This window comes from Kogia breviceps, chromosome 19, assembly GCF_026419965.1.
Source record: "Kogia breviceps isolate mKogBre1 chromosome 19, mKogBre1 haplotype 1, whole genome shotgun sequence".
Classification (NCBI taxonomy): Eukaryota; Metazoa; Chordata; class Mammalia; order Artiodactyla; family Physeteridae; genus Kogia; species Kogia breviceps.
In genome coordinates this window covers 2,252,352-2,269,210 of record NC_081328.1, presented here as the reverse complement: position 1 = coordinate 2,269,210, position 16,859 = coordinate 2,252,352, and the positions used below count along the sequence as shown (strand labels likewise).

The 16,859-nt window shown below is 49.6% G+C and overlaps 1 protein-coding gene across 16 annotated transcripts in view; it reads right to left on the bottom strand.

Annotated features, from left to right (window-relative positions):
• Positions 1–16,859, bottom strand: part of SPECC1 (sperm antigen with calponin homology and coiled-coil domains 1) — a 219,867-nt gene that overhangs the window by 27,138 nt on the left and 175,870 nt on the right. For all 16 annotated transcript variants that reach the window (XM_067021731.1, XM_067021724.1, XM_067021725.1 and 13 more), the window contains 4 exons: positions 16,118–16,218; positions 12,161–12,242; positions 9,041–9,197; positions 6,015–6,117 (listed from right to left, as the gene is read on the bottom strand). In XM_067021731.1, the coding sequence (XP_066877832.1) occupies positions 6,015–6,117; positions 9,041–9,197; positions 12,161–12,242; positions 16,118–16,218 (443 nt within the window). The remainder of the gene's footprint in view (positions 1–6,014; positions 6,118–9,040; positions 9,198–12,160; positions 12,243–16,117; positions 16,219–16,859) is intronic.

The following is a 16,859-nucleotide window of genomic DNA, read 5'->3' as shown; positions in this document are numbered from 1 at the left end:
ACCAGGGCTCGAACCCGTGTCCCCTGCATTGGCAGGCAGATTCTTAACCACTGCGCCACCAGGGAAGTCCCTCAATTATTTTTTAATATACAAAGTAATACATGGATACGTTTTTTGATGTTATAGTTTGATAAGATTTATAATTTAAGTACTGCTTTCCTACCCTGCCCCCACGTACATCTCACCAGCCATCTCCTTGATTTCTCTATAGAAGCTCTTCTAACTTCTAATTCACATACCATAAAGTTTACCCATATAAAATGTACCATTCAGTAGCTTTTGAGTGTTCTCACATGGTTGTACAACTACCACCACTATGTAATTCCAGAACATTTTCATCACCTACAAAAGAAACCCTGTACCCAGTCACTCCCTCTGAAACTGGATCCCCCTAAAATCGAATTCCCCTGCGGAGTTTACGATAAACCTCTCTATCTAAAGCCTTTATTCCCTTCCATGTCCTGTCCCGTTCCCCTCAGGATGGAGGAGTATATCAAAGAAAAGGGGGGGGGGCTGAAACAGAGCCGGATCCCGTGGGGCCTTCCCGGGTACAACAGCCCCCGCGTCCCCTGCCTCTTTTTTGCAGAAAAACGGCTTTAGTCTCCTAGGCTTTTCCTGAGCTCCAAAGAGCAGATTTAAGCAGTTACTAATTAGGTAAGACAGGAACGTGGAAAGAAAGGACAAGTGGTCAAGAGACAAGAGTTCCGCATTAAAGCGGAGTCCCGGTGCCTGCCAAGGGATACAGAGAACAATCTGGTGCTTATCTTTGGGCTGTTCCACCGGGATGCGGGCCCCGCCCAGCTGGCGGGCGGCGACCCCAGGCCGGTGGGAACCAGCAGGCTGATGACGGAGGTCCCTGAAACACCCCCCTGTTACCTCACCTCCAGCAAGAGAAGGAGGCGCTTAAGCTGATCACATACCCTGCAACCCTCTCCCTCTCTTTGCCTTTAAAACTCCCTCCCTGAACGTCACGGGGAGTTTGGGCCTTTTCAGCATGAGCTGACCGTTCAGACGGCACACTAACTGCCTGAAGAAGGGAAGTCTGTCCCTGGTTGATCGCGTAGGAAAAGTAGATAATCTGACCCGAAGGAAGAATCGGGGGGCCTCTCTGTTACGTCCGGATCCCAGTCACTCCACTCCACCAGCATTCTGTTGCTGCAGCGGCTTAAAGGGTACCACCCACCTATTGCTAGCTCGTGTTTAGTGGGTCAGAAGTCCCGGCTCTGCTGGGTTCTTTGCTTCGGACGTCTAGGTGTCAGCCGGGCCGGGCTCTGCCCTGGAGGCTCTGGGACAGAATCCACTTCCCAGCTGACTCCGGGTGCTGCCGGAACTCACCCTCTTAAATGTGCCACACGATCTCGATGGAATTGCGGGTGCCGGCCGCAGTCCAGGGCATGGCAGGGCCCTGGGAACGCAGCCAAGGTGCCGCCTGCAGAGGGCGGGGCGGCCGCGCCTTGTCCTGCTTCCTGGGAGAAGGCCGAGCAAGGCGAGCATCGTGAGCCTGGCTGAGGTCCAAGGGCGTCGGGACAGGGCGACAAAGGGCAAAGGACGCTGCGGCACCAGCCGGTCCACCTCGGAAGTGCCGGGCGCCCCCAGGGCATCTCCTGGGTGTTGGCAGGACCTCGGGCGCTGCAAGGCCTCCATGCCGGAAAGTCCTGGTCTCCTCGCTGGCTGTCAGCTCCTCCCCACGTGTCCTCCCCACCTTCAAACCCGCCGACGGTACGGCTCCTTATGCTCCAGAGAAAACTCACAGCTTTTCCGGGTTCACCCAGCCGGGTGATCCCCCTTTCGTCACATATACGGTGGGAAACGCCACAGGGCGAGGGTCACTGGGCATTGTTCTTAGAAGCCTGCCCACCCCCCCCACCCCCCCACCCCCCGCCACCGTCTGCTCTCCCGCCCCGCAGAACGCTTCCTGGCTCTTTAGAGGTGGAAACCTCTCCGTCATAACCCCAAAGAGGGAACTAAAAGCAGACGAAGAAAGGGAGTAGCAGGGCTTCTGTGGGTCGGGTGGGATACAGCTGAAGGCATAACCAGCGCCGAGCCCAAGATCAAGGGCAGTCTGCAGGGCCTTCCCCGGAGTCTGACTTTTTCCCAAAAGGACCCAAGGAAATCTGAGCTGAGCTGAGCAGACCGCCCGGAAGGGTCTCCTTTTAATGAGAGGAATTTCTGGCTCAGTGCGGGCGCCACCCCACAGCGCAGGTCTGCCCAGGCTCTACCGCCCAGCCTCCATCCCGGGGCAACGCCAAGACACCAGGAAGCTGGGCCGGGGGCTCAGCCGAGGGTCTGGCTGGCCGTTCCATAACCTCCGCTGCCGCCAGCTGGGGCAGCCACCTCGCATCACTTCAACCCCAACGGATGCATCACGAAGGCCGTGACCTCCGCGCCTAGTACTTGGTGTGAGATGAACACTGATGAAAACATCAGTCCTCGCCTTCTCCAGGTGAGCCGAGCCACCACCCAAATATCACCTCTCCGACCTTTGTGTTAAAACTGCATCCGCACGACCCACCGACATTCCCAGTCCTCCTTCCTGGCTTTATTTTTCTCCCGGCTAATACAGTACATATTTTACTTTTAAATTTTAATTAACTGTCGTTCCCCGTGAGAATGTAAGTTCCTCGGGAGCAGAGATTTTGCCTGTTCCATTTCCACACTTAAATATCCCATGGCTCCACACTGGCACCTCAATACAAAATCACTGAATTCATATAAGGAGAGTTTCTTTTTTTTTTTTTTTCTTTGGCTGCTTTGGGTCTTCATTGTTGTGTGTGGGCTTTCTCTAGTTGTGGCAAGCAGGGGCTACTCTTCGTTGCGGTGGCTTCTCTTGTTGCACAGCACGGGCTCTGGGCATGTGAGCTTCACTAGTTGTGGCACGCGGGCTTCTGCAGTTGTGGCACGGGGGCTCTAGAGCGCAGGCTCGGTAGTTGTGGCTCACGGGCCCAGCCGCTCCGCGGCACGTGGGATCCTCCCGGACCAGGGCTCGAACCCGTGTCCCCTGCATCGGCAGGCGGATTCTCAACCGCTGCGCCACCAGGAAGTCCCGTAAGGAGAGTTCTGATCTAACCCATCACGCTACACTTTGGTGGGGTGAAAAGAAATCATTTTCACTCAAAATTACATGGCTACTGGTTTTTAAAAAGATGGTTTTTACACTGTCTGAGTTTTCTACAATTTACTTTCGGCTTCCCAAGTCGGAGAGAACAAGCTTTAAAGGCCTGTCTTAAACAAACAGGTCTAGACAGAGACTATTTTGTGAAGAGTAAATAAGTCAGACGCAAATGATTTGTATTTCTCTCCAAGTTTACAGAGATTTAACAATGAACGGAAGATACTCTGCAGGCAGAATGAGTTTGGGTTTCATCCAACATGCGATGCTTTGAAAACTAGTTCAAAATGTTCGCAACAAACGAAGCAAAACAAAGCACTGGAGCAGGAAATGTCATTCTCACTCACACGACTGGAAATGTCTCGTCTCATCCCTCCCTGTGACCTAATTAGAATGACATTCCCCGTTCCAGGGTGCTGATTCCTTCTGAAAGGTTTAACCGTCTTCTCGTGCCTGTTCTAGCACGTCCCTCGCCCCACTTCCGTAAATCGGGGAGATGACAGTCCCTTCGACCACGGGCTCGGCCATGGTTGGCCCTCGTGCCTGGTTGATTACTCCTTCCCATGTTCACTTCTCTGTTACCGGGCCTACTTCCTTCACCCTGAAACCTCCCGTAAGCAGCTCTCCTCCCTGACTCCTTTGTACCTTGGGAGCCTCTATTATTGGTCATTACCCTGATTTTTTTCTTTTCCTTTTTTAACAGAAAATGAAAAGAAGGTAATGTCACATACACGGGACACTTCTCTTCTTGGGCAGAGTCTGATTTTGAGACGCTTGCCTGCTGCTGTTACAAAGATATCCCAGCTGCTGCCTTACCGTCTGGGCTGGCTCTCAGCCAAGGCCTTGTTTCCTCGCCATCCTTAAAAGCTGGAGGTTGGGGAAGGAGAGCTGTGGTGCCGGCGGCTTCAGAAGTTTTAGAAAAACGGGGTAAAGGCACGGGAGGCTGGGTCTGAATAAGGAGAGTGGAGAAGTTGGCCATTTTAAAGAGGGAGTGTCTTTAACGGGAAGGTAAAACAATCCAACTTCCAGAAGAAAATGTAAGAAGATGTTTTCATGACCGTGGAATAGTCCAAGGTTTCTTAAACAGAAACAAAATGCACTAATCATCAGAGACTGATAAATTATACTTAACGGAAATGAAGAACTTTGTTCAACAAAAGAGTGAAAATGCAACCACCCTGGGAGAGGATATTTGTCTATTTGACAAAGGACTTGTATGCAGACTATATAAAGAACTCCTGGAAGCAATAAGGAAAGAAAGACAATCTGCTTCTAAAAATGGGCAAAAGGCCTGAGCAGGTGTCCCAAGACAGACAGCCCAGACAGATGCCCAGTGAGCACATGAAAAGGAGCTCAACCTCACCCTCCAGCAGGGAAACACCCAGTCACAGGCACAGCGAGACCCCACGTCACATGTGTCCACATGACCAGGCGCAAAAAGACTGACAACAGCAAGTGCTGGGGAGAAGGCAGGGAGAACAGAAATTTCATCAATCGTCGGCGGGAGGTAAAGCGTCCAACCGCCTCGGGAATCCGGCAGGCGCGACCTTCCACGCTCGAGCGCACGCGCATCCCGTGGCGCAGCCGTTCCATTTCTAGGCACAGATCCCGAAGGCGTGAGCACGCGTGCGCTCCACGAGGAGCACAAGAACACACCAGCAGGGTTCATGACAGCCCCAGGCTGGAAGTAACTCAGCTGCCCCCCAACAGCAGAAGGGATAAAGGGATGATGTTGGGATCACACAGTAGGTGACGGACGGGTGAAGAAAATGAACAGACTTACAGTTACAGGCAGCAACATGGATGAGCCTCAGGAACTTAGCTTAAAAAGACAGACGGAAATACTGCAGTTTTTACTTCCATTTATATAAAGTTCAAATGTGGGCAAAACGGACGTGGCATTTAGGGACACACACTTTTGCTTTTTTTTTTTTTTTTTCCTGTACGCGGGCCTCTCACTGTCGTGGCCTCTCCCGTTGCGGAGCACAGGCTCCGGACGCGCAGGCGCAGCGGCCGCGGCTCACGGGCCCAGCCGCTCCGCGGCACGTGGGATCCTCCCGGACCAGGGCACGAACCCCCGTCCCCCGCATCGGTAGACGGACTCTCAACCACTGCACCACCAGGGAAGCCCGGGACACACACTTCTGAAGAAAGCCATTAGGAACCGAACTGAGGACGAAGGTACCTGTGGGAGTCGTGAGGGGCTATGACAGGAAAATCACACAAAGGGTTTGAGGGACGGCAGTGCCGTTTCTGGATGCGACTCCGTGGGTTTTCACTTGACAATGATTCCTGAAACTACGATTCACGCTTGATGCACTTTTGTCTTTGTATATGAAATTTCATAATAAAAAAACTTAAACTTGTATCAGGTACTACTTCCTTGTTTAAACTTCATGGAGAACAAAAACTGTCCCAGTAAACCGAAACTCTTCAACTAAACGCAGGCAACTCCTAAAGTAACAGAAGAAGTTGAAGGTCCACCACGTGGGGCCTTTATGTGAATTAGGAAACGGCTCCCTCTTTGGGAAGATGATTTAGAGAAAGCTGTCGGCTTGGGTTGAGCAGCCTGTCGGCGCCCTGCTTGGGGGTTTATACCTCCTCTGAGCAAAGGAAAAGGGCCCCTCCTGTAAGAAACTAAGAGACGCAGGCCTGCTTCGAGGTCAGGTCACGTCTGCTGGGAGTACAGACGGGCCTTCAGTCCCGCCCGCCTCTCCGACGGGGTCCTTGGGGCCGCACAGACATCTCCCTCCCTGGCAACCCCGCCTGTGAGAACAGAAGCCCACAGTGACAGGCACGGTCGCCCAGCCGGGCCGGTACACACGCAGGACACGGGACCCCGCCCACCCGCCCGAGCCGCCGGGTGCTGGCCGCCACCGCCACCGCCACCGCCACCGCCCCTTACCGCGTAGCCCTCCGTCTTCTTCTGGCACCACTTCAGGAGAGCGTTGCGCTTGGAGCCACCGTATTCCCGGGCCAAGGCAGCCAGGGGGTCTCTTCTTTCCACGCTAGTTAGAAAGGAGAGCACACAGTACAGAGAAGATGCTAACTTGTAAAACCCGCAAATACATAGGAAATAACTAACTAGATTAGAAAAGCAAAAGTCAAGGTCTATCCAGTGAGACTCTAAAGAAACCACCAAATCGGTCCCATCAACAATACATTTTTATTATGTCTCACGGTATGAAAGAGAAAGTAAATTGTGCTTCTTGGCTTTCAGAAGTCTGGGGAGGGTTTTTCTTTTCTTTTTTTTTTCTTTCCAATCTATCTGCTGCTCCATCCTTCTAGCCTTTTATTTATTTATCAATACTTACGTACAGAATCATTTTAATTAAAGACACCTATAGAAAAACACTCTGCATGCTTCAAGGCTACACCTATTTCTATGTAACAAATAAAGGGTAGATTGGAAGGGCATTTTAAAAACACCAGATTGGCTACTTACGGGGAAGTGACGGGAATGGAGATGAAAAACAAAATCGGTAAAACTGACTCAAAAGGGGGGGCCCTGATACTCTGAAGGTGACGCTCATACCGCTCAGCGTACGGTGCAGGAACTCAGTTCTGAGCACCTGTCTAGCCAGAGGAAGTGACTTCTCTAATTAATACCATATCATTCCAAGAGCAAGAGTTTAGGTACCCCAGCCTCAGTTTTCTATAGACACCTATACCTCGTACGTGACCTAAAATTATCCAAATACTAAAGATCACACAGTGTCTTCCATGACGAACATCATGAAATGAGAACGACGTCCCTGTAGCATGTGGAACAGTTTTCTATTTCCCTACACCACTAGGAGTAGAGGGAGAGCAGGAGGTGGGCACCTCTGGAGTGGCACCTGTAGCAACAATTTAAGAGCAACGGGCGAATACTCTATGGTAGGATTTATATGTGGGATCTAAAAATAAAACAAACTAGTGAATAGAACAAAACAGACTCACAAATATAGAGAACAAACTAGTGTTTACCAGTGGAGGGGGGCCGATATAAGGGTGGGGGGATTAGGAGGTACAGACTACCACGTGTAAAATAAATAATCTACAAGCATATATCGTCCAGCACAGGGAATATGGCCAATATTTTATAACCGCCGTAAATGGAGTATAATCTTTAAAAAGTGTGAATCACCATGCTGTACACCTGAAACGTATATAATACTGTAAACCAACTATACCTCAGTTTTTTAGAAAAGAGTAAAATAGGATTTCCTCCCCGGTGTATAGATCACCAGGGCATATGCACAAGAATGTTCACAGCAGCACTTTTTATAATAGCAAAAAATTGGAAACAAGCAAATGTACCTCATCAGGAAATGGATAAACTGTGTTACAGTCATACAAGGGGATACTATAGACCAATAAAAACTAAAGAGTTGCAGATGTATGCAGTAATGTGAGTGAATCACAGGAACAGTTCTGAATTTAAGAAAAAGGAAATAAACACAAGATGTTTCCATGTATCCAAAATGTTAAACATACAATTTAAATAATATATTGTTCATAGTGTTAGAGGTACAAACATACATGGTGATAGTATAACGAAAAGCAAGGAAAGTTCAGAATGGTGGTGACCTTGGAGGGGGGCAGGGAGGCGAGACCAAGGAAGCGGCTGGTAGGAAATTTCAAAAGTAAGGATTTTCTTCTCCTTAAACAGGAAGGTAAGTGCCCAGGTGCATCTCCACTGTACTGTTAATTCTTCATGCCTTAGACATATTTTATTATTATTCTTTTGTACCCATCCACTGTTTAATTACAACGACTTTTAAAAGAGTAACGGGACACTTCTGGACCTCAGGGGACTTCTCTTCCGTGTACCCGGCATATTTGTAAATTGTAGTCCATGAGTTTCTGTGGTCAGAGTCAGCGTTAACGATGACGTTATGGCGATTTTGCCTGTTCTTTACTAGGCCTGGTCTTAATTCATCACTTAACTCATCAAATTTGTAAGCCAAGTTTCTAGGCCTGACAAATCAGAGAAGACCGAAGGAAAGGCTTGGAAAAGAGTTTCTGCGTAAACAAATGAAACATTTACCAGTTTTCTTTAAAATTATAAAGTTAGCTAGATATGATTGCAATCATAATAATACTACGAGAGTTTCCAAAGTAAATAATTCCTATTCTATTATTGGTTTGTCTCGATAACATGAATATAAAAATGAAACAACAAATTAACTTCACTAATGTAAACTTTCATGATGAATGTATAATATAAATAGCATATTAATATACACATAGCCTGTTTGTATACATTTCTGGCATAAAGAAGAGAGAAATTTCAGAATAGCACTAATTCTGGTACTTAAAGCCTGTTTTGAGTATTTAAATCTCTTGCACATAAACAAGACAGAAATGTAATATCTGGGGCTTTAAATTAAACCTCTGAAAGACATGACCTCATCTATTTGGGTCCAAATATAGGCCACACCCAAAGATATGACAATAGCTGACCTGAGGTATTCAGACTTACACAAAATCCTTTTATAATACTCATAATGGTAGTTCTAATGTTTGTTTAAAAGCCATTACTTCTAAAGTAGCCCATTTTGTGTATTCACCTACCTGCCTCTTCGTAAATATTTACGGAAAGGCTCAGTGTAGCACAATACGAGGGGCTGAGAAAGAGATCAAAGTGTTCAGATGAGGTATTTACCGTCCGCTAAATTACAGCCCAAACGGGGACAAAGGCACACGTCCTACGCAACGGTCAAGTAGATACCAAATGGGTGTCAGACACCAAAGGCAGAAAGGGGGGTGTCCCGGACGCCGGCTGGTGAACCGCAGCCTCGGGGAAGGGTGCGCACACACGGAGAAGTGGTATTTAGGAGTGTGAAAGGACAGAAGGAAGAGAGTCCGGCCGGAACCTCGTCAGCAGTCAGAATTGCTGGCGTTGACACTGCAAAGGCAGGAGACATCACCGCCCCTGATGGATACCTGAGTTTGCTTTGTGGCGTCCAGCCCCCGGTGGGAGCACTCAGCAGCCTGGAGCCCCCGAAGCCCAGAGAAGGGGGTCTGCTCAGGGACTCGAGCGAGGGGCTCTTGCGGAGATAAGGGTCTGGTCTCAGGTCCTCGGCCCTTCCCTTCAGAAGATCTGCGGGGACAACACAATCACCCGCGTGAGGAGGAGAGGCCCGGCGGGTCGCCACGCCCCCCAGCACAACGCTCACGTCAGCGTCACGCGCAGACGCACGACAGACGCTGAATCGCTGTGCTGCGCACCCGAGACCAACACGACACTTTAAATCTGCTCCACTCCAGTAAAATCATTTGAAAAATACACAACAGATACAGACACACTTTTTGGACTGAGTGATGAAAATGCAAGCAGGGACACGGTGTTTTCTAGAAAGGATTCTCCAGGCAGGACTGGCTCTGCAATCCATAGGGACTGATGCCAAGTTAGCCCCTTGTTCAAAAATTACTCTGAATTTCAAGATGGCACCAGCAGGGCACTGAACAGAGGTCCTGCTTCTAAGCGCCTCTGGCAGGTGCGCAGGTGGCCAGGCCCACGAAGCCAGCCCGAGCCCCGGTGAAGCGCCATGCTCGGATCGACGTGCATCTGCGGGAGGGCGCCAGCAGGAAGACCCCGGGTGGGATTTCCGGGTCAAAACGCCGGGAACGGGAATGACACCCATTCCCCAGGACAGGAGAAGCCACGCCGACCACAGGGCCCGGCTTTTACCAAAAGCCAGCACAAGATTTCTTCTAAGGCTCACCTCTGCTGCCATATTAGTCTGTGGCAAAACAGCCAATGAGACAGCCTACCCCCCCAGAGGATGTTTCCCAAAGGATCACAAAGGTGTAGAACGGGAGAAGACTCCCAAGACTGTCTAGGTCGTGGGTCCAGAGGGTTTGGGAGAGGGAAAGCGGTCACTTGCTTCTGCTGCCACACACAGCTGGCGGCCTGGCCGAGCCCAGGGCCCCTCCTCGGACGCCACAGTCGTGGAGGAGACAGCGCTGCTCGCACAGCGGATAGCGTCAACCGTGGGAGCCCAGGCCGGGGGTGTGGGGGCTCAAGCCGGGGGTGAGGCTAATCGGCTGGGAGGAGCAGAGAGAACTGGAGGAGCAGAGTGTACATCAGTAAAGGGAACAACAAAAACGTGTGTTAACCCCGGTCCTGCAGCTTCTGGGGACGTGATGCTTCAAGGCCGGCCGGAAGGCGGGCAACTGTCACCGTGCAGCCCTTTCCGGGCCAAGTGAACCGAATCACCTGGGCGGACAGGGGCCCGCGTGGCGGGCAAGGCGGGCGGCTGAGGGTGAACTCTTTACTCCCGGGCATTCGCCGCTGCGGTCTCAGCGCCGGTATTTCTCTTGTCAATGAAAAGAACGGTTTCTCTACACAAAGGAAACCTGGGAGCTGGAGGAACAGAGATTACCAATACTGAGACCAAAAGTCCACCGGATGCCCTGAAAAATGGCTCAGATGGTAAATTTGATGTTACAGAGATTTTTACCACCGTTGAAAAAACGTAACACACACAGCCCTGTGCTTAGAACCAAGTCGTTCCTCTGTCACACTGTGTGCCAGGCGTGGAGAACTCAACGCGGGCGGCGCCGCCGGTTCGCTTACTCCTCGGGCCCTGGACAACCCGTGCTCTCCGGTCGCCGCTTCCTTCCTCCTGGAAGCCAGTACGACAGCCTGAAGCCTGTGCACACCGCCACCACCTCTCTACGACGCTGCTGATGCGAGCGACCGGAAGGCAACCGGGCAGAAAGAATCGGGGAAAGTCCTGTCCTGGTCCCCGAGCCGCTCAGAATCAGCGCGGCCTTTGCAAATTGCTTAGGCTCTTCAGGGCTTGAGCCTCTTACCTGTAAATGCAGGGAAGGGACCAAGGTAACCTTTAAATTCTAAATGTCGGTGTTTATCTAAGGCTAAAACCCTATTAATGCCATGAAAAAGAGAAAATTCAGAAGGGAGGAAAATAAGGTGGTGGGGTGAAACAGTTAGCAGTCAAAGGGCGAAACCCATCTCACAGAAACAACTATTTTAAGGATAAACGTGTCTGACCATGACCTAAAAGAAGGGCAGTGGGGATGTCCTTTTTATTCACCGTGTCACAGGAACTGCCTGACACTTAAGACACAAAGGACCCCTCTCCAGGCGGCCTACATCTCTGGCTTCCTCTCCTGCTAACAGGCACCAGGAATAAGTCAGTCCGTGTTCTTCTCATCGTTTCTGTCTCCTCACAGCAGTGACCTCGCAGCCAGCCAGCCATTTCCAGGGTGCACGTTCTAGACAGCCGGAACCTTCCGCTGACGCCTCCGGGCTCCGGCGTGCGAGCTGGCTCCTCAGGCGACAGTGCGTAGGTGACGGCAGCCCCTCCGCGGCTCTGTCCCCAGCCCGGCTGGGCTCACTCAGGCGGCCAGGCCGTCCCGCGAGGCGGACAGCACGATTTCTGTTTCGGAGATGGGGGAACCCGAGCGCCGAGGGCTGCAGCAGCCGGGACAGAGCCGGACAGCGGGCAGCCGGGGGGGGGCCGAGGTGCAAAAGCCCACACGCCATCCCACCCCGGTTCCCCCTCAACAGCTCCTGCACCTTCACGCCGGCCAGCGGCACGGCACGGGCGGCGGGAGCGGAAACGGGGCGCGTGAGGCCCTGCGGTCACAAGCAGCGCTTCACCGTCGGGATCCGAAGTTTTAAAAACATGGCATAACAACAGGAAGAGGTCCACACTCAAGAGACAAAGACGGCTCAGAAGAGGCATATTTTAGGTGCTGTGGGAGTGACAGACCTTCAGAATCAGACCAGTTTTTTTTCTCAAAATAGTTACTTTTAAAGATGAGCTAGTCTCTTGAGATTCAGTTAAAAGAACAGGCAAAAGACCTCCAGAGCCTGACATTTCTCCCAAACTCATGCACCCTGAGAAGTGCAGCCAGCAGAACACAGCCGGGGGCTTGTGTCCGTAACACATACACTCAGGATTTGAAATCGTTTGCAATAAATGCCACTTACGGCAAATCAATGATTCTAAGTTCAGTTTCAGGCAAAGAAAAGAAGAAAAGTTAACCTCACCATACGTAAGTCGAAACTACTTCCTGTTTAAAGTGATTTACCTGAGAGGGGAAGGTCTGGGAGATCCAAGCGCTGAGTCACTCCTTTGCTGGCCGGCCGAGCGCTGCTGAAGGTTGAATGCCTCTGAAACCAAAAGGTACCCGCGCACAGGTGGACGTGTCACATTGGGGACCGCATGAGCAAGGGGTGTGTGCGCGTGTGTGCGCGGACGCGTGTGTGCGCGTGCGCGTGTGTGCACAGGGGGCGCGTGTGCGTGTGCGCGTGTGTGCGCAGGGCGCGTGTGTGCGCGGGCGCGGGAGCGTGTGTGCGCATGTGTGCGTGTGTGCGCAGGGCGCGTGTGCGCGGGCACGCGTGTGCGTGTGTGTGTGCGTGTGTGCGCAGGGCGCGTGTGTGCGCGGGCGCGCGAAACAGTTCTCAAGCTCGTTAGAATCCCCAGGGGACCTTTTAAAACGACTGCTTTATTTGAATAAGTAATAAATCCTATTAGGAACAGAAGGGACACAGAGTGAAAACAAAGTCTCCCTTTCACTCCCGTCACCCAGTTCTCCTCCCTTGGGGTAACTGTTATTAATTAGGTTTGTGAACGTCTTCCTGGAATATTCTATGTATATTCAAGGATGTGTGTAAAAAATACTGTTTTTTAATGGCCAACGGGCACATGAAAATATGCTCCACATCACTAATCATCAGGGAAAAGCAAATCGAAACCACAATGAGATATCACCTCACACCTGTGAGGATGGTCATTATAAAAAAAAACCACAGAAAAAACAAGTGTTGGTGAGGGTGTGGAGGGACCCCTCGTGCACTGCTGGTGGGAATGTGAAACGGTGCCGCTGGTACGGAAAACAGGAGGGAGGTTCCTCAAAAATGTAAAAATAGAACTACCACGTGACCCAGCAATCCCACTCCTGGGTAGATACACAAAGGAACTGAAAATGGGATCTTGCAGAGGTACCTGCACACCCACATTCACTGTTGCATGATTCACATTAGCCAAGAGGTGGAAACAACCTAAAAGTTTATTAACAGATAAACGGATAAAGGAAGTCTTTGCATGCAATGGAATGCTAGTTAGCCTTAAAAAAGAAAGGAATCCTATCACTAGCTATGATCTGGATGGACCCAGAGGGCAGGATCTGCTGACAGGGACGGCACCTGTACCGTGGCCGGAAGGCTGAACCTAGATGTTGACAGAAGTGCTCCCAGGCTGCACTTAGAGGAAGACTTCCTGATTCTGGCAGAAATAGATGTTCCTTTAACGGGCCGACTCCGGGGTGTTCTGGGAACGTTTGCTGAAGCTCAGTGCAGATCAGAGCTTCCCCTGCAGCCTTCCCTGTGTTAAATGCCTTCCTGCTTAACTAGTTAGAGTGACTAACGTACTTACAAAAGAATGGGGATACACATTCATAGAGAAATAGTCCCTTGAGTGGGGAAAGATTTGTAGAAGGAATTTCACTTTTGTAATAAGTTTAATCCAAAACAACCTAAATGCCTATCAACAGAGGAGTGGTTAAGTTAATCACTGCATTATCATATAGCCTTCAAAAAGAATGAATTATTTCTCCAAACATTGACATTTAAAGATATCTGATATATTCCTTCATTTATTCAACATATTTTTATTGAGCTTCTACTATGACATGATTACGTGCAACCACTGTTCTAGACAAGAGATATAACATCAAGCCAAAGGGATAAAAATCCCTGCCCTCGGGGGTACCTGCCAATGACAAAGCAAAAGAAGCCAGTGTCTGAATAACATGTAGTGTACCCGATTTACAGCTCCTTCTCTCCCTCACCACACCCGCCACCAACACACACACACACACATTTTTATGTTAAAGAAAAACATCTAGAATACACCACAAGCCATAAACAGTGGTTATATCTGGGGCTAGGGAACAAGGGGGATTTTTCACTCTTTCCCTTTAATACTGAAAATTTTGGAAAAAAGGTATTTTTAAAATAAGCACAAGGGCTTCCCTGGTGGCGCAGTGGTTAAAAATCTGCCTGCCAATGCACGGGAAGTGGGTTTGAGCCCTGGTCTGGGAAGATCCCACATGCCGCGGAGCAACGAAGCCCGTGCACCACAACTACTGAGCCTGTGAGCCACAACCACTGAAGCCCACGTGCCTAGAGCCCGTGCTCCGCAACAAGAGAAGCCGCCGCAGTGAGAAGCCCGCGCACCGCAACGAAGAGCAGCCCCTGATCGCCGCAGCTAGAGAAAGCCCGCGCGCAGCAACGAAGACCCAACGCAGCCAAAAATAAACAAGTAAATGAATTTGTAAAATAACATAAGCACAAGAGTTAAAAACTGGAAATAATCCAAAAGTCAACCATCAGTAGGATGGTATATTTACACAAAGGAACGTGGCACCACAATGAAAAAAGAACTGCCACGAAAATAGGAATGGATCTCACAGACTCGGCATTGAGCCAAACAATCCAGTGACCAAGTCTGAGATCACAGAGAACTAATCTGTGGTGAGAGAGGTCAGGGAAGGGCTCTTTCTAAGGGGTCACTGATGAGATGGTGGCACGAGAGGCCCTTCTGAGGCGACAGACATGCTTTATCTTGGTGTTGGTTACACATGGAAACATTCAAGTTACGTATTGAAGAGGGCTGTGCTTCCCGGTATGTGAATCACAGCCAGTGGTGTGTTGCAGCTGGTGTGTACCTGCTCAAAGGGCCGACTGATAAATCTTCAGGAATCGTGCAGGCTAAGCTACTAAACACAGCCATTGTTAAAATGAGACTATGTTAAAAGCAAAAGTAATAAATACTCAAACTCGTTGCTTCCTAATTATTTTTCTACATTTTGCTAATGGGGTTTTCATACCTGCTGTGTCTGTCTTGTACAAATACTATCTAATGTACATCTCTTCTCAACTCCATATGCACTGAGGTCGTAGAAACAGCTTGAAATTGGCCACAACGGGAATATTTACCAAGAAACTGGCAAACACTACAAATCGGGGCTCTTTCCCCCGAGGAGCCAGTTGTAAAACATTTACTAGCAAACTTGTGTTTATAGCTCAATAAAGATAAGTAAAAATGAAGCATGACCTCTTTCACTTTTATTAAATAAAAAATGATTATCAAAAATAAATAATTGTTTTATTTGGTTTTAAACAGAAGGTGGTGGAAGTTACCTTCAAGGGCAAAAAAGTGAAAAAAGTATTTTTTTTAAAGCTTAAAAGATCCCAAACAATATCCATAACTACTAATAACATCAAAAATGGAACTTGTTGCTGACAACATCAATCTTAGCTCAGCAGAGGCAAAATGCCGAGTGCTACTAATAACAGCAAAGGCCCTGCGCATAGAAATGCCAAGAGGCTTTGGTCTAACACCTTCAGGTTTTACACGCAGTTACATGCAGTGAACTCTAAGAATTTATAAATTGTAAACATCATCTCTCTCTGGGGGCATTTTAAAAAATCGATTCTTTGAGAAATATATCCAGTTCAATGTCCACTTCTAATAAAAATTACAATCTTCATTTAACTGAAACTTTTGACAGTGTCATCTTATGAGAAACCAAGAAAGAGGCATTAACAAAACTGTACGACGTTTGGCATCTCAGACCTTCCTCAGGAACCAAAAGGTAATTTTTTTTTTTTTTTTTTTTTGCGGTACGCGGACCTCTCACTGCTGCGGCCTCTCCTGTTGCGGAGCACAGGCTCCGGACGCGCAGGCAGAGCGGCCACGGCTCACGGGCCCAGCCGCTCCGTGGCACGTGGGATCCTCCCGGACCGGGGCGCGAACCCGCGTCCCCTGCATCGGCAGGCGGACCCTCAACCACCGTGCCACCAGGGAAGTCCCAAAAGGTAATTTTTAATGAAAGCTTCATTATCATTATTTTAGGTGTACTAAAAAAAAATGTTCAATGTGCCTCAAAAAGATAAACCCCCTGGTTTTCGGTTCCCTGTTGTTGCCTGGGTACCGCGTGACACCAGCCCTACCCCCGACCCCACGCCGCTGGCTCTGATACCTGCATCGGAGAGACAGCGGCAGCTGGAGTGGTCCTGACGGGGATTCCACTCAGGGGGCTCCTGGAGGCCTTATGGACAGAAATGTCCTGCCCGGCTCCACCTGCCAAGAAAAGAGACGGGGACATTTCCACGCTGCTCCGGTTCAACACAGCAAATAATAGTTCCTGACTTGCTATTCTTTTTGGTGACTACAAAAGTATCCCATGATGCTAATTAGGTGTCACGTGTACTCTTTCACCCTCTTCTGCCCCAGACCAGTATTGAACTGGGGAATGAGCTGGGGGGAGTTAACTAAATGGGGGCTGGTCTTTGACGCAGGACACACGAGGAACAAGAAAACATACAGGTGATGCGTCACCTACAGCAGGCAGAACAGAACAGACTCTTGCACAAACCATTCTTGTTCACGCCTTTCCCACCTTCACAGACCGGATGTAGTCACTGAGCCTTCACAGCTTCCCGTCTTTGTAGTCTAATCTTAATCTAATTTAGCCCCAAACTACTTTAGCAGAGACAGCATCCCAGGGTTAGCTGTTACTCTGGCCTTCCACCACAGCAGGCACATCTGCTGCAATCAAGGGAAGACATGTATTGCATGTTGGATACAGGCACACTTGGTTTCTCCTCTTTACTGTATTTATGGGTTGTACAGTATAGGGGTGCATTTTTCTCATGTGGCGGTAACAGTGAATACAGGTGACTTGTGAGTCAGGCAGACATTGCCAGCAAAAGCGGGGAATG